General features: G+C 38.8%; 3 protein-coding genes across 4 annotated transcripts; all 3 read right to left on the bottom strand.

Annotated features, from left to right (window-relative positions):
* Positions 1 to 6,336: 6,336 nt before the first annotated feature.
* On the bottom strand, positions 6,337 to 10,822 carry tnni2a.2 (troponin I type 2a (skeletal, fast), tandem duplicate 2). Its single transcript, XM_059546460.1, has 7 exons — positions 10,736 to 10,822; positions 7,823 to 7,850; positions 7,391 to 7,427; positions 7,162 to 7,290; positions 6,986 to 7,075; positions 6,733 to 6,909; positions 6,337 to 6,645 (listed from the first exon to the last, which is right to left on the bottom strand). The coding sequence occupies exons 2-7, from the start codon at positions 7,828 to 7,830 to the stop codon at positions 6,550 to 6,552; spliced, it is 537 nt and encodes a 178-aa protein (XP_059402443.1). The 5' UTR covers positions 7,831 to 7,850; positions 10,736 to 10,822; the 3' UTR covers positions 6,337 to 6,549.
* Positions 10,823 to 11,410: 588 nt separating this feature from the next.
* LOC132133574 (troponin I, fast skeletal muscle-like) lies at positions 11,411 to 13,124 on the bottom strand. Of its 2 annotated transcripts, XM_059546459.1 has the most exons (6): positions 13,093 to 13,124; positions 12,877 to 12,913; positions 12,669 to 12,797; positions 12,477 to 12,566; positions 12,213 to 12,389; positions 11,411 to 11,741 (listed from the first exon to the last, which is right to left on the bottom strand). In XM_059546459.1, the coding sequence occupies exons 1-6, from the start codon at positions 13,098 to 13,100 to the stop codon at positions 11,646 to 11,648; spliced, it is 537 nt and encodes a 178-aa protein (XP_059402442.1). In that variant the 5' UTR covers positions 13,101 to 13,124; the 3' UTR covers positions 11,411 to 11,645. The 2 variants fall into 2 exon arrangements, with proteins under 2 accessions (XP_059402442.1, XP_059402441.1); XM_059546458.1 differs by lacking the exon at positions 13,093 to 13,124 and having other exon boundaries at positions 12,877 to 12,933.
* A 5,600-nt stretch (positions 13,125 to 18,724) lies between these two features.
* On the bottom strand, positions 18,725 to 24,648 carry LOC132133661 (uncharacterized). Its single transcript, XM_059546556.1, has 5 exons — positions 24,569 to 24,648; positions 24,056 to 24,144; positions 23,225 to 23,311; positions 19,707 to 19,888; positions 18,725 to 19,616 (listed from the first exon to the last, which is right to left on the bottom strand). The coding sequence occupies exons 2-5, from the start codon at positions 24,132 to 24,134 to the stop codon at positions 18,744 to 18,746; spliced, it is 1,221 nt and encodes a 406-aa protein (XP_059402539.1). The 5' UTR covers positions 24,135 to 24,144; positions 24,569 to 24,648; the 3' UTR covers positions 18,725 to 18,743.
* Positions 24,649 to 27,411: the final 2,763 nt, after the last annotated feature.

Here is a 27,411-nt window from a genome sequence, read left to right as displayed (position 1 = left end):
TACCTCCTGACATCCGAGGCCATGTTGGGCCACCAGAAGTGTTCCTTCAGCAACGAGAGGGATTCATTGACCCCCGGGTGACCAGTGCCAAGTGATGTATGAGTGGAGTGAATGAGTGGAGTGCGCCGTGTCCTGGGGATATATTGGTGTCCCAGTGGGCAACCCGGCGGGGTGTTGGTAAATGGCTCGGTAGGAGGAAGAGTCTCAGAGGACCAGGTAATAGGAGAGACAATGATACTTTCAGGAAGAATGGTTTCCGGAGTCTCAGGCTTTTCTTCGAGGGCGTAGCATCTGGATAGGGCATTGGCCTTTACATTTTTTACCCCTGGGCGGTACGAGATGGTGAATTGGAAGCGGTGAAGAATAACGCCCAGAGGGCTTGTCTAGGGTTGAGTATTTTGGCTACTCGAAGATACTCTAGGTTCTTATGGTCAGTGAGGACCAGAAAGGGGTGTCAGGCTCCCTCTAGCCAGTGCCTCCATTCCTCCAAAGCTAGTTTGATGGCCAACAGCTCCAGATTGCCGTAGTTGTCGTAGTTAACCTCCGCCGGGTTGAGTTTCCGGGAGAAGAAGGCGCATGGATGGAGGCAGCTGGGATTCCCCTGCTGCTGAGACAGGACCGCTCCCACTCCGGAGGTTGAGGCATCAACTTCCACTATGAAGGGTCGATCGGGATCGGGATGGACCAGGAGTGGGGTGGTCGTAAAGGCCTTCTTCAGGGTTTGGAAGGCTTTAGTGGCGGCAGGAGTCCTGGAGAGAGACTTAGGTTTATTGCGTAGGAGACTGGTGATGGTGCTGAAGTTGCGTATAAACCATCTGTAGAAGTTGGCAAAGCCTAGCAATCGCTGTAACTCCTTGATGGTGGTTGGAGTGGGCCAATCCTTGACGGCGTTAACCTTCCCCTTATCCATCCGGATGCCACTGCTACTGATGTTATAGCCAAGGAACTGCACTGAGGGCTGATGGAAGGAGCATTTTTCGGCCTTGAGGTAGAGCTGGTAGGCCCTCAGGCGTTGCAGGACCTCCGCAACGTGGCGTTGATGTTCTGCCAGGCTCCGGGAGTAGATGAGGATGTCATCGATATAGACTAAGACGAACTTGTGGAGGAACTCTCGGAGCACCTCGTGGATGAAATCCTGGAATACGGAGGGGGTGTTAACAAGTCCATACGGCATTACACAATATTCGTAGTGGCCAGCAGGGGTGATGAAGGCGGTCTTCCACTGGTCCCCCTCACGTATCCGGATGAGGTTATAGGCGCTGCGGAGGTCCAACTTGGTGAATACAGTAGCACCACGGAGATGTTCCAAAGCAGCTGGGACGAGGGGAAGTGGATATCTGAACTTCACAGTAATGTTATTGAGAGCTCGGTAATCTATACATGGTCTCAAACCTCCGTCCTTCTTCTCCACGAAGAAGGAGCTCGAAGAAAACAGGGGAGGTCGATGGACGAATATAACCCTGGGCCAGCGCCTCCTTGATGTAATCCTCCATGGCCTTCTCCTCAGGAATGGATAGGGGATATATCTTTGGCACTGGTTCACCCGGCAGCAGATCTATTGCACAGTCCCACGGCCGGTTTGGGGCAGAAGACATCACTGAAGGGGGCGTGGAAGTGAGGGATTGCGACGGACTGGTTTTCCACTGGGCTCTCAATGGATGTGGAATAGAGTGGAAGAGGTTCAGGGGAAGGTGTGACTGGAACTGGACAACCGGAGATACATGACTTAAAACAGGCCTCGCCCCACTTCAGGATCTCGACTGTTTTCCAGGAAATTACGGGGTTGTGCTGCTCCAGCCACGGACGCCCTAGAATCACATCAGTGGTGGATTCCTCCAGAACCAAAAGATGGATTTCCTCGTGGTGGAGTAGTCCGGTTTGGAGGGATATGGGACCCACACTATGGCGTACGCACCACCTGCTTAGCGGCTTGCCGGTGATAGTGTGGACCTGGTAGGCTGCCGGCATTGCCGTGGTAGGGAGCTTGAGCTGACGGCAGAGGGCGCCGGAGATGAAGTTGCCTGCTGACCCAGAATCGAGGAGGGCGGAAACTGGAAGAGACATGTCAGCGGCAGTAAGTTTCACAACAGTGGTGAGTGGTTTCATTTGGTATCTTGAAGGGAGAATGGCACTCACCATGGGATGAGGAGGACGGACGGGGCATACAGCAATGGCATGCCCCGGGGCTCCACAGTAGAGGCACAGATTCTGGGCCAGCCGTCTTTGTCGCTCCGCCATAGTAAGGCGATAGGAGTCAAGAATCATGGGTTCGCTGGCTGGTTCTGGGGAGCTGACGGCCTCTGGTCGGCAGAGTGGTGTGGAAGAATACGCTTGGCCCTGGTGCTCTTTTAAGCACCACTGCATACGAGTGGCAAAGCGGATGGACAGCTGGATGAATCGTTCAAGCCCGATGATGTCCTCGTATGCAGCGAGATGCAACCGCACTCGAGGTTCCAATCCCTGACGCTAGGTAGTCAGCAAAGCCTGTTCGTTCCATCCACTGGAGGCCACTAGAGTCCTAAACTGAAGGGCATATTCATTGACAGACATTTTTCCCTGTTTTAGATTATACAGCTTCTCGATGTCGATGAAGCTAGAATAAGACTGGATAAATGGACTATTTTGAGTCCATATAGAATCTGCCCACAGTAGTGCTTTACCTAGCAGCTGGGAAATAACAAAGGCTACCTTCGATCAATCAGTGGGGTATAAGTGCGGTTGCATCTCCAGGACCAGCGGACATTGTAGGAGGAAACCGCTGCATTCCTCCGCCGAACCAGAGTAGGACGCCGGCCTGGCCATGGGACTGGCGTGAACTGAAGGAGAGGAAGTGTTGACATGGTCGGCAGAAGTGCTCACTGGTGATGTCGCTGGACATTTACAGACACTTTTGGTTGCAGAATAAAAAAATATTATATTCTTCTCTCCAGAAGTCTTTAAAAACATAGCCTACAGTCTATGGCCATGAGTCAACGCTTTATATGAGCTATTAATTAAACATTACAAATGATTTTCAGAACCAATTTCAGTACCATGCCAATAATAGTAATACTAACAATAATAATAATAAAAATAATAAATAGATAAATAAATAATTAATTAAATATGTTCATTATTACAGCTGACAATAATATTAAAGAAAATATTTTAAAATATTGGCATGTATGCTTCAAGTAAATACTTTAAAAAGATGCTACATGAGCAGTTTTTGATTTAAATTAGATACATTTTTATGTAATTTTAAAATCTGAAGACAGAAAACAGAATGGTCTGATTTTAGCTTTATGAAATTATGCTACATTAATCATCTGCACGCCTCCGCTGTAAACAAAGCAGTGCTGCGCTCATAAACGCTACTTTAGTATGCATTGTAGAGAGCCAAGAAACTTCTAAACTTTTCTGAAGACAGTTCCCCTCAGAGATACATTCATATAAAGCCCCAGCCGAGGGAATATTAAGGATTTCCTTCCAATATTTAGCGTAGGAACCCTGCATATACGGTACTGTACCTATTATGCAAATTTTATGTTTGCATACAATACCTTGGAATTAAAAAAAAAAAAAAACATATTTCACTGAGGTAAGACTCCACTGACATTTAAACTTAACGAGGTATGTGACAACAATACTAAAATTGAACCGTTTATCAGTGGATACTGCACACTGTATCATGTTGGAAAAAAAAATTGTGATCAGTATCCTGTTCTGTCAGTTTCATGTTGTGTATGCAAACACGATGATGTGAATGTATTTAGGGTTGGAAGAAGCACATGCAGTATTACCTGCAACTCCCACCATGACCAGCAGATATCGCTAGAGAGATCTCCAACTCTTCATCCATCTCCCTTCCTCATTCGTAGTCCCTGAAGAAAAGCACATGCTTTTTTTTTTTTTTACATAAGTATGTGTTTAGGGCATACTAAATTAATTTCCATGGCAGATTTGATGAACGTGATGTCTATATTAAATTTCCACAGGTCATCTCTCTCTCTTATTTCAATAACAATTTTGGTGAAATTGGTGGTGTGTGTTTTTAAACAAGTTATACTTGTCATACTATGGTGAAGTTTATAAATCAGGGTCATATATCTTACCTTTGATATGTTAGGCATGGATTTGTTTTGACCTCATGACTTATTAGCAATGCTATCATCTGAAACTGATAGTGACAATCATTGCAAGTACAGCTTTGGCTACAACTTTTATTTCTTAGGAATTCTTGGTATTAACATTACTTTTAAAATAGTTTTAAAAGTAATATACCAATAACTACCTACGGGAACACTAAAGAAATTAAATTGCGTGAATAAATCTTGATGATTCCTTCAAAACGAAATATGCAATAAGTAAAAAAAATTCCATAATGCAAAAACTATGTAGTCATCATATCAGTATCAGTTTCATATAGGCTTAAGTAATTGCCTAGTTTAGTCATACATGCCTCAAGATCCTGGACAAATGCATCTTTTACAATTTACATGAAATAGTACAGGGAAACAAACAATTGTCAATGAAGCAGATATATTATCTCACTTATTTTGTTAGAAAATGTATGTTAGCATAAACACATTTTGATTAAATGCAAACCAAGTGAAATCAGATCCCAAATAAGCTCCTCACAGTGGGACTCAGTTTCTAAGTGTCAAATCATCACTTCATAAGTCATCGAGCGACACGCAAGCTGCACACGTTTTTTCTTATGGCAAAGTCTAGTGCAAATGAGAGATCATAATTTATAACTATTAAAAATTGAATTACACATTAAAGTAATTGTCACAATGACATGTTAAACAATGGTATTAAAAATTCCCCTGAAATCCATAACAAACACACATTTTAAATGCACACATTTCCATGATGTTTACAACTGCAATAATAAAGGATTTTTATTATTGCAAAATTAGTATTTGTATTGTCACAAGCCTAACAGATGTTTACTACTCCAGTAGATAAGAACCATTTGATGGTTTATAAGTAAACTTGCTGAGATTACATGTCGATTTTGCTAGTTTAAATAGAGTTAGATAGATTAATAGTGGAATTACAGCTTTGATCCGGAAAGCAGGTTTTCGTCGTTAGATCCGGTAAAGAAAGAGTGCGTTAAATCCTTCAGATCCAAGGTAAGATTCAGGAGAGTTAATGGAGAGTCGATGGGAGCTCAAAGTGAAGAGCAGGATTCACACGCTGTTGAAGGCAATGGGAGTTTTTAATGGCATTCTTTGATGGCTCAGCAAAACCTCAAATATCTCTTTAAGGATCACTGTGCTGTGTCGCTAAGACCAGTTGGTCAGAGCACACATCTGAAATACATACCACAAATACCTTCCATGTTCCCTTCTTAAAAATAACTTCACCTTGACGTCATTCTTATTATTTGCTTATCCATTTATTTAATTAAGAATGTGAGCCCTCTGCTGGTTGTATAGTGTTAGTTTTTAAACTAATAAGAGAAAAAAAATACAGTTTAAGATGAAGAAATACACCAGCAAATGCATAGAGAGACGTGGGACTTGGATTTACTCACCCAATGATCCATCAATAAATATATAGGACATCATTCTGCAAGAATTATAAAATATTCTAATTATATTTTAACCTCACATTGACTATTAACCTTTTGAAGACAAAACTGTGATTTGAGAAATGAAGAATCTTACCTTAGATTTACGAGCAGTACCTGATTTACACTTGAAGTTAGTTAAACTGACTCCACTGTGACCGTCCTCTCCTAGGTTCACGAAGCGGTCGTCCATAAAATGCATTGCTGTTGTGTTGTAAGTAATCTTAAAGATTCCTAAATGCATCTACTTTCTGAAGGCCAAATAAAGTGCTTATGCTTTCTTCTAGATACACAGAGCATCTCCCTGACATGACTGTTTCAACACTGACTGTGTTACTGAAACCACGCCTTCTTTCTTTAGTGAACATTTGGACAGCATTATGCAAATATTTCCACATAGTGACGTAGAGATGTGGGGCGTGTTTAAACGAGGTGTTTTATGAGGGCATGGCAAAGTCTTAACTTTGATAAAGAATATCTCTTTGGATTTGAGATTTTAGTCTTTGCAACTTTACAGATCTTCATTATGCACCAAGAGCTTGTAACCATCCAAAGAGAAAGAAAAAATTGAAATCGCATCATATGACCGCTTTAACTGAAAAGGAAAGTAATTTTAACATTGACAAATAGATCACAATAAGACCAGGAATGTATACTAAATACTAAATGGGCCGAATTTGTAAACCTTAAGCAATTTTGTAAAAAATATGACAATTTTACAGGTTGATAGTTAAAAAAAGAAAAAAAAAGTTACACAAAAAAGCAGAAAGCAACAATTAGTACAGTTGGGTTATTTATTTAGAAAAGGCATAATTTTGACAAACAATCAATCTGTATTATGAACTGAACCATTTATTGTTGGAGAGAGTTTTGACTGGCTTTTCTATGCACTATAAACTGAACATATAAACACATTTCCTTTAATTACTGCATTTTATTCAGATCCTAGTCAGAAAAAAATCATTGTGAAATACTCATCAAAAACCTCTTCAAGATTCAGATTCAAACATCTTCTTCCTGCCGCCCATACCAGTCTTATCCTCAATGTTCTTACGCCAGTCACCGACGTCACGCAATTCTTTATCCTGTGAATGAGAGTAAGATTTTCAGCTTTTTGGAAGTTTTTGACCTTATCATCTAAAAACAAAAATTTGGTCATCTTTTGTACTCACCTCCTCTTTGACCTCCTTCTTGACTTGTTTGAGGTTGGCTCTCAGGTCCATGGAGACCTTGTGCTTGGAGCCCAGCAGAGCCTGGAGCATAGCATCAGCTGACATGCGCACTTTCTTCAAAGGAGGCTTCTTGAACTTGCCCTTCAGGTCGATGATCTTGATGTTTAAGTCTTTAACCTGAAACAAACGAAAAAGAATCTAAAGACCACCTCGTTCATGGACCGCAAAGAAAGAGATTAAAAAACCGTCTTACCTCATTCACAACCATGATGGCTTTGTGCTCTAAAATATATCTCTCCTCGTCAACAACCTCGATTTTTACATGTAACTCTTTGCAAAGCTCCTGTTGACAGAATAAAGTTTATGATTAACTTTGAATTTCCCAAAATGTTCAACTTCTAGTAGTAAGTAATAATAACTGAATTGGACCTGTAGTTCTTGTTTGGAGCTTGGGCATGACAAGGGAGGACAATGATCTTCCATATATCTCTTCCTCTCCTCCTGCTTCACCATCGCCTCTGCATCCAGTAAATCTTTTGCAACCTGGAGCATCATGCTCTACAAGCAAATATGGCTCAATAAGTGTATTAATAAGTGCTCAATATGGCTTCTTTTTCTTTTTTTTTTGGGGTTGTTTCAATAAGACATGAGCTCTTACCTTTAGGCTGTGTTTTTTACTACTAGACATTCGTTTCCTTAGCAAGAGGAAAAATAAAGACTTTACATTAGGATATTGATTTCTCTGTTGTGCTACCATAGTTAGATTGTACTTTGTTAGGACTGATCTACAATATTTACAGTGTTTGCAAAGCAGCACAGCACTGATATTCCTCAAACATTCTGGTTAGTGTTTATTCTAAACCTTAAAGCCAAAGTTGTTCAACGTTTGCAGGAAATACAGCCCAAACTGCTTAAAGTACATATTTTTTTATTGGCCTTTTATTTATTGCATGCGTTGAACTATATAGCCATATGGTGTCATGCTATGTGTTGATTATCGTACATAGTGTCATTAGAAAAAACTACTGGAAGAACACACACACACACACACACACTGAATGATGGAATCAAGATGGCACACTGTACTTACTCAGACATTTTCGAGAGTTTATTTGCACCTTTTTGACAGAAATATAAAAGAGAAATGCATCAGAGCTGTGGCACAGTGTGTTATGCTTATGTTCAAAACATATCAGAGCTATCAGTTGCTATCCTGCTCCCTATCTCCCTATATTGCTGTGTGAACCTTACTGTACAATAAAATAAAGTGATAAAGCTAAAAAAATAAAATAAAAGTTGAACTAGAGGACCATCCATTAAAAAAAATGCTATTCAAGTATATCAACACAAATACACCCAGCCGTATCACACTGTAGCCCAAGACTGGTTACCTACTGAGGTACCTGGATGGGAGACCACTTGGGAAAACTATTTCTATTGTCCTCTTGCATTATCAGCACACATTTTTCCTGTTTAACACTGTAAAGCTGCTTTGACACAAACTGTATTGTATAAAGCGCTGTATAAAAAAAGTGACTTGACTTGAAGTGTTTGTGAGGCCAGCAGGTGGTGCTCATCCTGTGGTCTGTGTGGGTTCTAATGCCCGGGTAGAGATGTGGACACTATACTGTAAAAAGCACCGTTCTTCAGATGAGATGTTAAAACAAGGTGCTGACTCTCTGTGGTCATTAAAAATCCCATGACACTTCTTGTAAAATGTAACCTCAGTGTCCTGGCCAAATTCTCTACATTGGCCCTTATCAATCATGGCCTCGTAGTAATCCCCATCCACTGCACTGGTGGTGGTGGAGGAGAGGACCCCTGATATGATTGTAAAGAGCTTTGGGTGTGCGTTAGTACACAGTCAAGCGCTATATAAAAAATGCCTCATTCATTCCTTCATTCAAATGCTTCTTAACATTGCCACAAGGGGCACTATAGCGTACATTAGCACAAACTTTTACAGTGAGTTATTCTGTTGTCATGGTGGAGCAACATTTTGAAAATAATTTTGCTGTGAAAGTTTACGTCTGAATAATAACAGTACATCCCCTCCCCGTGAGTAATGAGGTTCATTACCATCAAATAAGTCCATGAATCACGCACTTTAGTGAGTATTTTTCTTGAGTGTTTTCTGTCAACTAATTCTAAACTGGATAACACCGTTCTCACTAATTGTCAGTGGACAACTACTTCATGTTGAGAATCCAGTGGTGGTAAGCCAAGGTTTGTTTCTTGAAAGATTTTCCCAGAAGGCCATTTAATTTTTCTTTGTTGCATTCGCTCCACCAGTAGGAACTCTGAAGAGATGTAAACCATCCGATGGTGACGCCATTTAAGCGTGCCATTCAGATGGAGGACTGAGAAGTTCTTGAGCTTCAGCATCAGTTCATCTACCACTGTTTTCCATGTTCATGGAGTTCATAGTGCTGTTTTTTTTTGTATGGCATGTATTATGCCAGTCAACATACATTTACCTCACTGGTAGTTACTATTGTGCTGGGATAAATACTACTCCAAAGTAGGTGCTAATTTAGTCCCTCCAAAAGGTGTTCCTAAAACTAATATTGTTCCCAGTTTCTGTGGTGTGAACACACCAAAAAACAGGTATTTCCACCAATAGTTTTAGAAATTAGAAAATGTTCCTTCGGTGCCACCGTTTGGAAAGGGTACCGCGCTAGTGACAGCTTTTGTACCTTTTTTTCTGAGAGTGTAGCCATTGCATGTGGACACAATCCAATGGCACCAAATCCACAGACATTCTGATTGTGTGACCTCTCTGCACCGCCCTTAATATCAAGAGTTGTGTAGTCTCAAGAGGACCACATGGTTCCCAAACCACTTTGACTCATCCGAGAGGATTTTCTCTAGGACGTCGTTGCAATATGATCTCAAGGCCAGTACATCAGCTGCAGACACAGCCCCATCCTCAAGTGCATCTCTGGGATGTCAAAGATATGACATCCCAGCTCTCCTTTATGCCCCCACTAAACAACCGTCTCAAATGTCTTTCTTAATATACGCTTGCTCTGAGAGACAGACCGGACTAACTGGCTAACTGATGACAAACTGATTGACTAATTTAGTACACTTAAATGGACTCTTAATGCCTCAATGACATACTTAGAAAGCTACGAAGACAACAGTCAGGTCACACTAGGCTATTTGAAGAAAGGCTATTCTAAGTAGCCAGGGAAGAATATTGAGGACTTGTTTAGCAGAAACACATGGCAGAATAGATCAAGTAGTACAGTGGTGTTCTTGTGTAAGAGTCTGGCAAACATACTCTTAAAAGTCAGGACTAATCAGGTCTCTGAGGAAATATACGAATATTCCAGATGTTCCAGAAGGTTAAGCCATTTCAAACCATTACACAAGATGTCTAAGATGAACTAAAATGTCTTTGTGAATAGTGAACATTGTCCTTTAGATTAAAAAGTACTGCGATTCAGTTTTAGATGAGACAGTTTTGTAAATCAGTTGTTAAGGAGAACCGTAAGAAGGTGCTGACAGGGGGAGTAAGACTTAAGGATCAGTTGATGTTGAAATTTATGCTTGTGTCGGTGTTTACTTTCCTATGGCCACTTCAGCAGTCAGTACATCAAACCTGACCTCAGCCATTAGGTGACCAACCAAAATGTTTTCTTTACTTTTTAGTATGGTGTTTCCAGAAGAAAAGACTTCAGATGAGTCAAAAAACAAACTTTCATGAGTTAGAATTACCAACAATGATCATACAACGTTGTGAGGACTATCTGAAGATATTGTCACCAATCATGAACCAATCATCTAGTACAACAAAGAATTTATACATTACATTCATGTTCTCAGCTATGTATCTCACCTTCTTACTATAGTAACTAATAGTAGAAAAACCAACCCCCATGACAACCTTCTCCATCACCACATCAATCCCACAAACTACATTTTACAACTTCCAACACAAATCTACAAAAATGGTATTTGCAAGGCTAAGACAATGAAGCAAGAGAACTGCTCTCACCTTTCTAGGAGAACAGAGGAACGTCTTCTAGGGACAGATGGTTGTCAAAAAGAAACACAGGCAATGGACGTGTTAAGAAGATATATATATTGCATTCTCTGATCTCTCTGTAAATCCATGGTTCCTCTTTATGGAAGTGGATTATCCGCCACACCAATGAGCTGACAAGGTCATGAAATACGGCACTATCCCTCCTTCACTGCGCCATCAGTATAAATAACCCATCCTTCAAGATAGCCATTCTTTTATTCTGAGGATGACTTTCTCACAAAGGCCTTTTTGTGTCACAAGTATCTATCTATCTATCTATCTATCTATCTATCTATCTATCTATCTATCTATCTATCTATCTATCTATCTATCTATCTATCTATCTATCTATCTATCTATCCATCTATCTATCTGTGGTAGATTGTGTAGATTATACCTTCAGGATTGTGTGTTCGGCATCCTAGTTTCCGGTCAGTTTCTTGTAGGAGCCAGGAAGGTGTCCCTATAACCTGTTGTTTTTAATCATAATAAAATGTGTTAACAGCTTTTATTCGGTCATAAACCAAATGGATAATACAAACTGACGATAAATACTTACTTGTTCCACAAATCCATGAGGAAATAATGTAAAATAAAAGGCTGGTTACAAAGTGGTTAATTCGGCAAAATGAACACAGGACTCCATTCTTTCTTTACTGTTTTAATGATCGTGTAAGACTTTGAGACATGGGCTAAGAATACACAGTACCAATGTTGAACAGAAAACTAAGGGATCATATTTACTTTTGATAGCGTTCTCGTAATATCAAATGTAAATGAATGTGTTTTAAGTACACAAACAGATTATCGCACACAAAAGACATAGTTTTAGGCCAATTCTAGCTTAGCAGCACATTGAACTTCAGAAAAATAATAAATATTAAGCTTCAGTTTCAAACATCTTCTTCCTGCCGTCCATCCCAGCCTTGTCTTCAACATTCTTACGCCAGTCACCTACATCACGCAGTTCCTTATCCTATGAAACGTAAATGAAAGACATTTGTTCAGTAATCCAAAAGATTTAATGCCCGTTCACACCAAGCACGATAACTATAAAGATAATGATAAAGATATAGTTCTAAAAATCATTCTCAGTGTTAACGAATAGCAGAGTCCACAGAGAAACGATATCGCTGGAATCACTTTCAAAATTATTTATCTCCAGCTGATGAATGATACAAACATTGACAGCCAATCAGAATCCACCCAGCTATAATGAGCTTGAGAATTTAAAGCGGCAGACGCATGTGCGCTTACAATAAACAGACGATATTGTTTACTGGTGTGGACGCTAATATCGTTGTCTTTATAGTTATCGTTTTTGGTGTGAACCAGGCTTAAGGGTCTAAGATCAGCATCTTTCAGAATTTAGAAGGTTCTAAGCTCTTTTGGACCAAGAAATACAGGAACCTCAAGGAAAATGAAAAAGCTGCAGTTTAACGCTCACCTCCTCTTTGACCTCCTTCTTGACTTGCTTCAGGTTGGCTCTCAGATCCAGAGACACCTTGTGCTTGGAGCCCAGCAGAGCCTGAAGCATAGCGTCGGCCGACATGCGCACCTTCCTCAGAGTTGGCTTCTTGAACTTGCCCTTCAGGTCAATAACTTTGATATTCAGGTCTTCGATCTACAGTCAGTCAGTGAGGGCCATCAGTATAAAAACTACAAGACAAACCACAAACTGGATCAGAATAAGATTTAGATGACATCTTACCTCCTTCGCACACTTGTTGACTTTCATTTCCAGGTCATATCTCTCTTCATCAGTGACATCAATTTTGTGGTGAAGCTCCCTGCACAGTTCCTATAAACAATAAGAACAAAGATTTTCGTCATCTATTTACCATGTTTTTAACGGTGTCATGCACATAATTATTTACTTTTTCAGAAGGTGAATTTATTGTACCTGTAATGCCTGTATGCCTGAAGGTAGAGACAGAGGCTGGCAGATCTCTGCCATGTATCTCTGCCTCTCCACCTCTCTGTCTTTTACTTCCTGTTCCAGTATACCTTTAGCGATTGAAAGCATCAAGCTCTGGGACACAGAGAGGCTGGGTGTCATTGTTACTCAATAATGGGCATTCAAATATGTTTTAATTTGAATCATACATTACCTTTAGATGATGCTTGCGACTCGATGACATTTTTTTCCTGAGTTGTTTTGAAATCATTAAAATATATTTTGTTGAAGCAGTAAATAATCACCACAAGACACTTCACAATTTATTTTATTTTTTACGCCCATTATATATGAATAGAAAATATTAAATGTCTGTTAGTTGAGGTAGATAATGATAATCTAATAAGGGGAAATTAAAATATTCACTTACTCCGACATCTTGGCTGAATTTAGTTTTTGCCCCTGTGAAATTAAACACCCAATTTACAATTAACACAAAACGCTGGTAATATTACAGAATGCAATAACCATTTGTTCTCAAGTAAAACTACTTTTGGGCATTGGATAATGTTTTAACAACACGGAAGTTATCTGCAAAATGACAAGTAACCAAACTTACCACCAATCATCACTTTTTTCAAATAAGGCCATTATGAAGTCTTCTGTTCTAAAGTGAATCATATGCTATTTTTGAGCAGAAAATCTCTAGAGATGCTCTGTGCTAAGCCCGTTTCTGGGTGATAATCAAAATCATGACCCAACCTCTATTCCTTCCCTCCCAATCATCTGAAACTGATCTAACAAAACCATGACGTCAATTTTTTCAAAGCCATCCACTAAAGCCTAAGCCTAATATGAATTTTTGACACAATGATCAAAATATACAGCAAGGCAAGATTCACCCAATTAAAAATTCTGTATAATAATAATTATACAGAAAAATATAATAATTATATTATATTATATTATATTATATTATATTATATTATATTATATTATATTATATTATATTATATTATATATAATTTAAATATTCAATAAATGTAATAAATAACGTTTAATTTTTTTTTTTTTTTTTTTAAATGTACAGCATGAATTTTCCTACAGGGATCAACACAGTAAATTAAAATTGCTCAAAACTAAACTATTATCAACTCTCTAATCTACTTTGTATTTCAGGATTACTTTCAGAATGCAATTTACAACGCCAGGTCTAAAGTTTGACAATGAGTATCCCTGTGATAATGTGAGTAAATATGTAGTAAAGGTCTTTATATTTGAACTATGCCAGCACAGATTTAAGCCATAGCATCGTCTAAATCGCCAAAGAGATCCCTGTGCGTCATTTAGACCCGCCGACTGAACCCTAATATTTATTTAAAGATTAAATCTTGACAGCAGAATAAACACTGGCATATCACCTTCCAATCCTAAAAGCTGAATCGGATAGCATTTCCAAAACTCAAATCAACACATTACATTTCAGCTACCAAATGTGTATCCCAAAATAGCGCAATGATTTTTCAAAAGCAGTTTCCAGTATTTCCAGTAAGGATGCAGAATTAATGTCTCATGACAAATAAAATATAATTAAACAGGATAATGGATTTCCCAACTCAACGAGTCTCAACGAGCTCTTTTCCCAAAAACTCTGAACAATTCTGTCAAACACAAACCAACTTGCCCTTTTACAAAAATAAAAAATAAGAACAATTAAACAGCAAAACACATTTCAAACACATTAAAAATAGCAAAATCCAGTTAAAATCTGAAATTCCACAAAGAACAATTGACTGTCAACACCAACATTTTTATTTTTACTATAGTGCAAGTGGCTAAGATGCATCTAGATACAATTCCAACAGCATAAAGACATGAACAATACGATAAGCAAAAGAAAACTGCATCTTACTTATGAGCTGAGGCAGACACAGCCAGAAGAATGGAGGAAGAATATAGTCTCTGCGGGCAGTGGGCATCATAAGTATATATTGTATTCCCTCATGACCAAGGAAAACCCATGTATCTGTTTATGGTAGTAGATGCAATCTCAGAGCCAATAGGCTCTCAAACACCTGAAACACTAGATCAAATCCCTCATCTCCACCCTGAACCCCCTGCATATAAATAACCCCTCTTTAGATTGTGTATATTTTTAATCTAAGAGAAGCCCACACGAGGCAGAGATTATGAATATCAAGACATTATAAAAAAAAATGCATTGAAAAAAAAAAAGCATTTCTTCAGCTTTGCATATACAGTCAAAATACACAACAAAAAGTTGTGACTTTATTCTTAAAAATGAATAAATACATTTAAAAATGAATGGAAATTAAAGAAAAATAAATGTATTGTTCATGAACATTTTTTTTTCTTTTCTGAAACATACAGTCAATTCAGAAATAAATAATATTATAATGGGAATGCTAGTAAAGCATTCTTAAAACATATTTTTGTTAGCCGGGTTAATATTATTTTTGCAAAAGCTCAGTTTATGAATAATAATTAAATCACTTGGTTAGGTTTGCCCATTGGGCGAATGTCACATACAAAATGAATATTCAGAATAATTAAATTCCAACTTGAAGGTGCAATGTGCAGATAAGTTGTCGAGAAATGTAGATTGTGGTTCATTTAACAATTCTTTTAGAAATATTGTTTTTTTCTAATTCTTATTTTTAACCACAGATGAACTGCTATTCTAAGACCCCAGAAGAAAGATCCAGAGGGAACACACAGAAACATAGCCAGGTGACAAACAAATTGACATAATTCATTTATAAAAATTAGTTTAAACATATTGTTTAAAAACTTGAGTGCCACATAAGTCTATTATCTATCTATCTCTATATATATATATAGCAAATTTTACTGAACTATCAGCAACTTTATATTCCATTTCCAGCTTGACAAATTAACTGGAAGGGATAGCAACTGCCATTTGATTTATTTTTGATGTTTTTCTTACAACAAAGCAATGCCAGACATAAATAGTCTAAATAGTCTGGAAACTTCATTGCTCATTCAGTATACGCTTGTAAATACATGCGGAGTAGCATATTTCTAACGGTTCTATTTATGTTTCCAAACAGTTGGTCTGGTGCTGATGGCTACCTAGGACTCTTCCACACCAGGCATTCAGATATAGTGGTGTAATTGGTAGGCTACAGCTGTCAAACAGAGGGCAGGACAACTATCTGAAATTGTGGCAAATAAGGACCATAATGATTTTCAGTATTTTTAGAATTTCTATGTGGGATACTTTTAAACTAGTAACGTGTCAACTGAAAAAAATAATAAATAACACCTCGACCATTATCAATACATTTAGTATACTTTAATAACTTTATCCTAATTTAATCACTGTTAATACTTGCTATAAACCTCATTCTCAAGTTAAGATTTTCACCAAGCGCATTCAAATGCATTAATGATACGCACATTTCTTATATTCCATCTCAAGCATCTTCCCTGATAAAGTTGCCTCCTTGGAAACAATTACAGCTGTTGAGATGAAAATATGAATAGATTAATAAAATTAAGCGCAAAAATATTTGGTGTGGTCTTAATTTCACATCTTGAAATGGTTTATGATTATTTCACTGTTTAAATCATCATAGTTAATAATGTACATTTGTGAAGTATTAAAAATAAATGTTTAGGTTATTTTAAAAGGTTTCCAAGTTTTGATATAATTTTTATGTAACAAAAAGATGAATATGATGCTATATCTTTTCTCCCCTGGACTGATTATCTTTAGTTAAGTTTAAAAAAAGAAGTCAATTAACCAACAGCAGTCCTCCCAACCACTAGGGGCCGTTAGTGAAATTTGGTACACTAGTATCCACATTTTCAATTTACAATACCATACCGTGAAAAATGGTAGTTTCTAGATAAAATCTGGAAATACTCAAACAAAATGACATGAGCACCTACATTTATCTATTCCAAGATTCACACGATTTCCTATTTGAACAAATCACACACACACAAAAAAACAAAAATCAGTGCATCAGATTCTCTTTAATATCAACATGTACAAATGCATTTTCTTCAAAAACATGATACAGAAAATACATTGCCTCACATTATTCTGGTTTCTAACGCATTGTTTTCTAGGCCAATAAAGTTAACCTGAGAGTTCATGTTGTTAGACCTTTACAGGGCGAGATCAACCATCCAAAAATATAGATTTAAATCAGCTAATGAATAAGAATAAAGCAGAAGTTAATGTTCCATTTGAATCTAAATACAGCTTTACTAATATCAGAAGCTAATTGCAGGCCCGTAGAAGAAGGTAATGATCTCACACTGATTGATGTCACCACCACACTGATTGAAGTACAGGCACTGTTCACTGTGAGCACTACTATGAAACCTTTACAACAGCGTATTCAGATGAAACTGATCTCTGCCATACATCACAAAATAACACCAACATGGAGCATTTCCTGAACATTTCAAAGCATGAAGACGACATTTTGTCTATACCTGATGAGTGCATATAGTGTGCGTGTGTGAATGTCACAATAATCAAAACTGGACGAGTTCAAACAAAAGGCACCAAAACTCAAGAGGGTCTTTCTTCACCAAACTGTGCACTAAACATCAAAATAGAAATATCAGTGCTGACAAGCATAAGCCATGTCAAATATATTTCCCGGTAAGCACATGTACATCACCAAGACAGACATAATATTATATTTGTGTGCAGATGTCAGAAAAACAGCAGATTCATCTAAATTTTAAACCATAAATGTTGCATACCAATCTACATACCAATCTAAACTAGAAGCAAGTAACGGGTTGCAAAGCGTCAAAACTAGATTGCTCATGTTATAATCAACACTGCTAACCTCGTTAGATTTATCTATTATAAAGAGAGCCATCTAGGTTTGTTGCATTGGTCACTTTCAGTACAAACTGGGTGTATATCTGACAAGGATTCTGTCAACAACATATTGCAAACTATCTAATGCTTTAAAAAAAAAAACTGTATAAATGAAGCATGCATTCAAGATGTCTCGGTGACATACGTGTGCTATAAGTCAGGGTTGTTACATTTTTCCATATGGCTAAATCAAAATACAATAGAAACCATGAACAACAATCATTATAGTTAAGCATAAACATTAGCCTAATAAAAATATTTTTATCTATATTCACTGCGCAACATTAAATCAAACTAAGCCACGTTTCATCAAAACTTGTGCATTTCCTTGTGGTTAGTGCAATATCAAGCCTTTGCAACTGAGCATTGCTCCACAATTTGGTTTAATTCATTTTTCCAAATACCAACACTCCATAAAAGGTATAAAGTGGGCCAGTTTCAATGCTTTACACCATAACAAAAATTCACATTGTTTCCAAGCACTGAATTATTTGATCAAACTTGTTGAATATTATACATTTAATAAAAGACACTTAGTAAATGAAATGTCTCCTCATAGAGGACTACTCTTACTGAGTATCTTTCGACCCTGATTGAACACAGAGAAATATCAACCAACTGTCAAATGAATAAGGAGGCCAACAAAGGTTGTGCTTTGTACTGCCAGATACAATGACTAATCATGTTTAGTCCTCAATCTGTTAACAGGGTGTTTGAGATGTTTAGTTGATAGTAGTCCAGTTTTGACGTTTCAGCCTCAGTAGTGGTGTTTGCAGTCATATGTGACATCGTTTCGTCTCCTGAGAGCGCCCACTACTTTCTTCCTCAGCATAAACCTTCGGAGTATGGCTATGTACCCACGTGAAGAAGAATAAACAGGAGAAATATTCCCAGACAAATCAAATTGTTTAGCAGCTGCAAAAAGCAAGTTTGTTCTCATTTTGTTTAGCCAGAAGCCAAAATTCTCAGGCTTTGTTTTGCTAAAATGGCCACTGAACAACTTCAGTAAAATTTCACAGTTAATACTCACATCATGACATCCAGCTCAGTTGAAACACAAAAAAGCTGCCTTTCACTGTTTCACTGAGGAAAGGAAAAGAGAAGAAATGAGAGGAGAGGAGAGGAGAGGAGAGGAGAGGAGAGGAGAGGAGAGGAGAGGAGAGGAAAAGGAGACTCCCCAAGGTTCGCTATCAGGTCCAAGCCACTTTGCGGGAGATGGCCTGTTTAAAACACTCTGGATCCGTGTTCCCACCCGGTCTCAGAGCACTTTCGAGACTTACCAGAACGTTCTGATGGGACTCGCGAATGTTGACAGGGTGTTTGGCTCTTAGCAGCTCGTAGGCAGCTATAAGCCTCATATTTTGTTTAACCATGAGGTACTGTATAATGCAAGTGGGGGCAAGGGAAAAACCATCACGACAATGCACTAACACCCGCTTCCTCTTCTCCATGGAGGCATCGATGCACTCATTGATGTCTTCAAAGCAGCGGTGCTTGAGTGCCAGCCCTTCTTGGACAGTGTCTGGAAGGTCGCTCATGTCCACTTTGAGGCGAGACCAACTATGCTTGACACCCCTTGAACAAGTGCAAGGAATGACTCTCAAACAAGTCTCCCCTGGCAGGCTGCTCATGTCGATGATGCTGTCGATGTTATTACGGCACAACATACGTCCACTATAAGCTGCATTCAGGTTGCCCACATAAATGTAATCCGTAACCTTGGATATGACCGGTTCTGAGTACTGGAAGTGCTCAGGGACGCTCTGCTTGGGTTCTGGAGTCTCTGGGCCCGTTTTGGCACTGCCAGGACCGGCTCTACAACTGTAGTTGCGCATTTTCTTGGATCCGGAGCGGGAAGGTGGATTGGAGTCGGTCTCAGAACTGCTGTTCCAAGGAGGGGAGAAGAGTGAAAAGCGACTGGAGGACTTGCTCTTGGTGAGGTGCTCCACCGGACTGGAGAGGCCAGAGCTGGAGGTGGTGGTGGAGCCAGAAGCGCAAAAGAGAGACGCTCTTTCCAGGGAACCTGTACTGCTGGCTGCTCCGGCACTATGGGCCTGCTCCATCTGATGGAAAAAGTCACACATTACTATGGGGTCTCGAACTGGACCTCCAACAAGTTACAAGCAGCTATGTTGAAAGTACTTCCATCCTACCTGAGCTTTGAGGTTGTTTTTCCATTCCTGGGTCTCCAAAGCTTTGAAGCGTCCATTGCTGTCAGAGGACACTGAGAGACACAGGCGCCGATGGGTCCTGGGGGGTAGCTGGGGCGTCAAGGCCATGGCAAGCGGCCGGGAGCCAGGTTGCTCGTTCCTACTCATCAGATCTGGACAGGAGCCTTAAAAAACAAATCAGATGGACTGAGGTCAATGAACAAATCTTTTACCAGTTCAAATAAAAAGTTTAATTTGTTTTATAAGCTAGCAAGTATTCTTGTTCGGTCCATAGGGATGCATTAAAATATGCATCTAAAAATGTGGTTCTGAGTAAACAAGATGATGATATAGATGGTTGGATAGATACAAGACAAAGATCCATATTCAGTACGCAAAGAAAGGAGGATTTTTTTAAACCCCTTCAACAATGCCAGAGTCAATAATCTAGACACTTCCAGATCTAGGGCTGGGCAATATGGGCAAAAAATCATTATCTCTGTATTTTTTGGCTGATTTGCGATATCTGATATATATCAATGTATCTTCATTTTTGTATTTGGATTTAACAAATCTGTATTTAATATCTATTTATTTCACTTATCGCCTAATGTTGTCTAACACAACAATAATTAAGCTCTGTCTGTTTGGCGTGCATGCGCGAGGAGGTGCTTGTTCACTGAAGTTTAGCGGAGAATCCCAGAACAGAAGGCTCATGCACTTCTGACAGAAATATTTAAATATTTCCATGGCTTTCTAACATTAACAGATGGAGGATATACCTGTGAAATGTAAGTTAAGCATTCAGGAAGACAGAACATCTCAAACGCATTAAACAGCGCGAGTAGCCTGTGTCTCAGTTAGAGGCACACACAGCCTTTTTGTCTGAGCATATGATGGGCCCAGCCGATTAAACTACTACGAAACTGAATTATAAACTGTCTTACCAGTTTTTAAAGGCCTTAATATTAAGCTTGTCACATTTTAAGAACAAATTGGATTGTGCACTTTTTCTCTGCAGCAGCTCAGTCGGTGTCCTCCACTATATTTTCAGATGCGCTCGTATCGAACTACTGTACATCCATATAAACGGTATTGCCTCTTATCGAATCACTCAAAGAAAATATCGATATATTGTACAAACCGATAAACCGGCCAGCCCTTCCGAGATCCCAGAGGGATGGGTAATTAATCTGAAATTAAATAATTCCAATCAGTGTTTATCAGTGGCCATTCATTTAAATCAGTGTTTGTTTCCTTTTAGGGGGTGCTTTCACATCTCTAGTTCGGTTCATTTGGTCCGAACTAAGAGCAAACAATTATACATTGTAGCATTTTTCAGTTTATTTGGTTCCTTTTCACACCACACTGATTGTTTTGGTCCGAACCAGTTGAAACGAACCAAAATGCAGTCACATGACAACATCCACATCACTCATTGGCCATGACGTATTCGATTGGTCAGAATTTACGTGTGGGAATATTCCAACATAAGAGAGAAAGCCAGCAAACAACACGGAGACAACACAACTATGGAGAGACGACTGCGCGGGCTGGTTTTGTCCCTGGCCATAATCTAGTACATTGTTTGTATACACCACAATATGCAAACAATACATTTCTATAATGAAGCGCGGATGTGGCTTGAAAACAACATTCTAATGCACTGCAAACGGCAGGCTCGTAACTTCAAGCGGAGGCGTGCATTAATTCTTCTTAACTATGACATGCTCATGGTCATCTGACCAAATTTCTATGAGGCTCGGCACCTCCTCACTACTCCAAGTTTGTCCACGAGCTGCAATGCTAAAGTGCAAACTGTCAACAAACACTTCCTCATCCCATAATGCACAGCGCAGCTGACTACGGCAGCTGGTTTAGTCCAAAAATTATTAGTACTTTTTGCAGTTGGGTCTGTTCGAGGTCGGATCACGTTCTCACCACAAACGAACCGTTCCAGAGTTCGTTTAAAAGCGTACCGAGACCACCTCTTCAAGCAGGTCTCAGTACGCTTGTTTGGTCCGCTTTTGGTGCGCACCCGAGTGCGATTGCTGCTTTCACACCTGCCCAAGCGAACCGCACCAAGCGGGGAAACGAACTCTGGTACGATTCAACCGAACTAAATGAGGCAGGGTGAAAGCACCCTTACTTCTGCCCACTGAAAATTTACAAAGGCCACAAAGTTTAAAATGTTGTTACGTCTGGGGACACTCTCTCTAGTGCTCTTAGGTGACTCCGTCTGGACGTAGAGCAGATTTGTTGGCATTGTGTCGGTTGTGAATTACATCTCGTTGTTACATAAAGTGGAACCTTTTTCTTTGTGTTGAGAATCATGTTGGGTATATCCCCAATTACAAATATGATTATTTTGTTAACTATTGCTTTGTTGTTTAAGCTATTTAGTTCATTTTCTTTTCTTTTTATTCCAGTTAAGTAGCTGATTTTTGGTTTAGACAGGGAGTCAGCGAAGAATGCTGTCATTTGTTTCTTTTTCTATCACATAGACTATTTAGAATCCCTGGGTATAGATAGTGTTATGTTTTAGCCTTGCACAATCCCGAAGAGCCTTTTAACGGTGTCACTACAAATGAGACTTAAAAAAAGAAAAATAAACTCACCAACACAAGTTAACAGCTGGTTTCAGATTTCTTTGTTATCTTCCCTGACCCTAGACCAGGGTCATAACAATGTTCTGTTGACATGTTGATGATTGGGGCATTATACAATCTCCCAATGCAAAACAAGAGTCCCACTTCAGCGGTGTTCTTAAGTGCTCAACAGGCTGATAAGAAATTGCCCTTAAGCTTCTCCCGATGAGGCACCTGTCTGCCAGCGAATGTGTGTGATTCAATGAGGATGCTCATTAATGGAGCTGAGAGTTTGTTTGATCCAGGAAAGCACGACTCAGGCATTAATACACCCACATATCTCACTTCAGACAGCCATTCCATCATTTTATTGTTCCGCCAATTGACTATGTGCATGTTTGCTAACATGAGACAGCGTTAAACAGCAATTCTGACCAAATCTGCCTGAAGATTCGTTCAGCTGCAACTAAATTTGAAGTATCTGCATATTAGCTGGTGAAAATGAACAACCATTGTCAACAATATTAAAAGACATTCAGATTCAAGCAATATTGTGTATTACAATCATTACAGTTCCATAAAATTAATTCTTGCTTTAGAGTGTACATTTTGTACCACAGATTTTCTAATTTGAAATTGAAAATATGAAAACTCTCTGCACAAAATAATTGACATTTAAAAAAATAAATGTTTAATAAATTTAAATAAGATTTATTTTTATTTCTATTTACTCCAAATCATTTTGCTAAATCAATTTAAGATTTTATTTTCAGAAGGGCTGAATACCTATGAAGAAAATACTAAAAATATTTTTAACAGAAATAAACTCTTGTTAGACAGTGACATACACAGTATATGAATGTAAAAAAAAAAAAAAAAAAAAAAAAAAAAATGATAGTGTCCTGATTAATCCAAATTTTCCAAAGTACTTACCAGTGGCACATGCTGAACGAGAAATTGGATGGAGCTGCAAACGACTGCAAATCTTAAGAGAGTTGAGCAGATTTTTTGCAATCATGCCTGAATAAAACAGACCACAAGAAAAAAAAAGGTTGTCCAAACCACCAGCAGAAAAAAAAGAAAATGAATATTGAAGTTGTGTGGTTTACAGACCATGTCTGCACTACAAACATTCATCCAATCAAATGAGTTTTAGAAAACATTGGTCCACATCTGTAGCACAAACTAAATGCTATTAATTAATTATTTTTTTAAGTGGATGAACCCTAATAGTGTAAAAGGGACATGTTGGCATTGGGCCAGGGTATCGCAAACAAAAAAGTTACTTCAAGAGGTATAATGATGTTTAGGCACATAATTTGGAAGCTTAAAATGTACACAGAAAATGCAAATATGCTGTACTGGTTTTCTACACCATTTAACCAATATATTTAGCAGAACAACTTATTTTACTGTAAAGCGTGGGGTTTTGGAAGTAGAAGGGAATTATGAAATAATTTGCAGTGAAAATCTATAGAAGACAACACATGTATGCGTTTCGTATTGTGGAAAGGTTTATGAAAGCAGCACTTCTGATGATCTGTAATTCATCATGAGGCCTTCTGTTTTACTTTTTATGGGGATAATCAATATATCAATCTAAGATTAAAGCCGTTTTTAGTTGTCCAAGAATCCTGGTATATTTACATAATACAAATTAATTATATATGTTTGCTTTTATAAAAGTGTGCATTTTTTAATAAACAATCAGTTTAAAGACGTTTTAGAAAGACACAATTCTTATTACCAAAAAGCAAAACTCACCATTTTGTTCAGACTGCTCTTTTTTATCCAGCTGATGAGGTGTCATGATGTCTCTGCTCCATTTTTCCAACGTTTCCATCTTCCTCCCTCTGTAAACAATTCAAATAACATTTTCAAAGCCATGTATTTCAGTGTTTGCGGTGTGAGGGATCATGCATATGCTGGTCAGATGTGTGACTGCAGTGAAGGGACAGACAGACACCCCCGCATGCAAGCATTCCAGGACTTCAGTCTGCTTCACAAATATATATGGCGTGGTTTCACGATCAGGTGCTGGCTTCACGCTGCCGAGCGCAGGCATGATTATATAAACGGGGAAAATCATCACTGCGTTAAATGAGCGTCCATGTCTCATCAGATGTGTTTGTTCAGCTTCATCCGCGTGGACGTGCGGTTTCACTGCATGCAGGCGACTCAAAACACCAGAGAGCAACGAACAGAACATACACATACAAGACATCTTTAACATTTGTGAGCAGGAAATATATGAAGCATAAAATTGTTCAAACAAACCCCAGCCATTCATCTCTGCAGCGCTCAGCTGAATGAAGCTCACGTGGACAAACGACGTCACGGAAGCGACGAGCTGAGCTTCATGGGAAAAGTAGTCCATATGTGATGGCGAAAGTGGGTAGTTGACAAATAACATCGTCTTGAATAGAATTTAACGTATTGATGTATATAGATAAGTGCAAGTCTGTTTAGTTGTAGTAGGGTATATATATTTACTAGGGAATAGTTTTTGCAGCCTTTACATGAACAGATAAACCTATTACTGTAGTAAAATGTACAACTACCTCTGTACCATACTGAATGGTTACCATATTAACACACCATAATTTACAGGGTACTCCAACTTTACAGATACCGTAGTATAACCACGGTACCATGTAGTACCAACCAGGCGGGAAGGAAGTCGGCCGGAAGTTGAAGTCGGCCGCGTGCCGCCATCTTGTAGCATTACTTCACTTGCGTTAGCATCCCATTGACTCCCATTCATTTTGGCATCACTTTGAAAGCGAATACCTTTACATCTGAGGCGTTTAAAGACTCCATTTGTCCATTATTTATTTCTAAAGATACACGACAATGTATAAAGGGCTCCATTACCTTCTATGTTACATTATGGCCCCGTAGAAACAGTTTTTGTAAAAGTAGGCTAACGATTGCGTCATAACCACTCAACTCTCTGTCGCACAGTAGAGAAATTACCATACAGACAGGAGGAGAAGCTCGCAGGCAATCGGGGAGACGTCAAGAGAGAAGCCCATAGATACAAGCCCTGGCGTTACATTTTAAAATACTATACAAAATAATTAATCGGAATACTTACTCCTGCTCACTCACGCCAAAAAACTCCCCGCTCAAGCTCGCCGTCTCTGCAAGATTAACGATGGCAGTTTGCACGCACAGCTACTAGAAGATTTACATCTGTCAGGCAGGTTGCTGATGTCATCAAGCTTAGTTTGAGTCTGCGCGTCAGAAACGGAAGTGCTAAAAATCGCTAAAAATAGCCTTCACTTGTCTCAATTGAGTTCCAATGGGGTCGCTGTGTCCATTTCTTTTACTGTCTATGGTACCAACCCAGATAGCACACGTACACGTAAAAAATCGCTTCATCTGGAAAGCATATGCTGTGTACAAACATCTGATAGACGTCTTTAAGATGTCAGTTTTACATACACTCTAAATCATTAACAGCTTAAAGACATCTTCTGAATGTCTGTTTGACATGAAACGTCCTATAGATGTACCGCAGATGACCAAACAGTCTAAAAGATACATCTTGCAGATCTAAATGCAGACGTCAAACAGATGCCTCTGTGATGTTCCTGTGCTGAAGGCTACTTTTTTGTTACTAACTCAATGTCCAAATCCATGTGGACTAAAGAAAGAAAACCTCTTACCTTGTTGTGTTTCTGTTACAGATGCTGATGTTATCTGTGCTTAGGATAATCAGAGACAGGCTCAGGCTGCTGCAAGTATCCAGGAAACCCCTCCAGATCCTGACATCATGTGCTGCTCTTTAGCAACAAAACTACACCCCGGTAACTCCATTCAGCAGCAATATTTCACAGCAATTGTTTACATTGGAAATTAATTAGTAGCCTTATTGTAATTTGTGGCTTTAATGTCTATAAATCCAATTAAATAAGTGCCTTGAACGGACATGTCGCCTAAATGGATTTTCAGTGGCTGTTCAACAAACGTTGTAATAATGAGACCGCATGATAACGGACCCTCATAAACACTGAATAAAGTGTGGCCCAACACAAGTGAGAGCTATAAGACTTTATTTACATAGCAAAGTGTCAGTCTGTGCTCCTCCACCATTCAATTGCTTACAAGATCTGAATTACTTATGACCTGGTTCTCTCATCTGCTCAAGTCCGCCACAAACACACACACTCTATTATTCCCGTCTGTTTAAGAGGTGTGGTCTCCTGACCACGAAGAACAAGATTTCAGTTAGAGACGTGAGACATGCAAATGAGAAGATGTGTTTTATAAAGGTACTAAGGACTGAATCATTCATAACTGGATTACCTTGTATCGCTGTATTGGTAGTTTTTGCAGAACCCAATCAGAAACACACACACAAACAATTCTGTGCAATTACTGAATCAAATTTTTATTGTTCCTGTGGGTCAAGTGGCAGAGCATTGCATTAGCAGCGCAAGGTTGTGGGTTCGATTCTCAGGGAACACATGTTAGGTAAAAAATGTTAGCATGAATGCACTGTAAGTCGCTTTGGATAAAAGCGTATTTTAAATGCATTAAAAAAAAAATCAAGATACATTAAAATTTATCATTGCATCACAGGAATAAATTGCATTTTTCAAATATAAAGCAGCTATTTTAAATTGTAATAATAATATTTCACAATAGTACTGTTTTTACATCCAGTTAATGCAGTGTGGATGTACCCTGCACAGCATGGTAAGATAGCGGGAATATTCCCTTTGATCGGAGATGAAAGCTGCACTCTAGTGGTAAAGAGACTCTAAAGGTCATTTCAACAGTGTTTACTACTTCTGCTGATCATAAACCTCCTGTGCGCCTCCTTTTGTGATGGTTAATGGAAATGGAGATCGCTGCAAATCAGCTATAAGTGGTCTATATTGTTCTTTTCTATGGAGCCATTTTCACTTAAGGTGGCTCAGGCTTTGAAAGAAAATACATGCATAAAACAATCTTCGATAACGATGGTTACGTATTTGAAAGAAGTTTCTTGTGCTCATCAAGCCTGAAATGTATTTGATTAAGAATGCATAACAATTCTATTTGAATATACTTTAAAATTTAATATATTCCTGTGATTTCCAGCATCATTACTTCAGTCTTCAGTGTCGCAT

The sequence above is a fragment of the Carassius carassius genome, chromosome 50 (genome assembly GCF_963082965.1).
Source record: "Carassius carassius chromosome 50, fCarCar2.1, whole genome shotgun sequence".
In the NCBI taxonomy this organism is placed as follows: Eukaryota; Metazoa; Chordata; class Actinopteri; order Cypriniformes; family Cyprinidae; genus Carassius; species Carassius carassius.
Note: the sequence above shows the minus strand (reverse complement) of the source record. Positions and strands in the feature narration are given on the sequence as shown.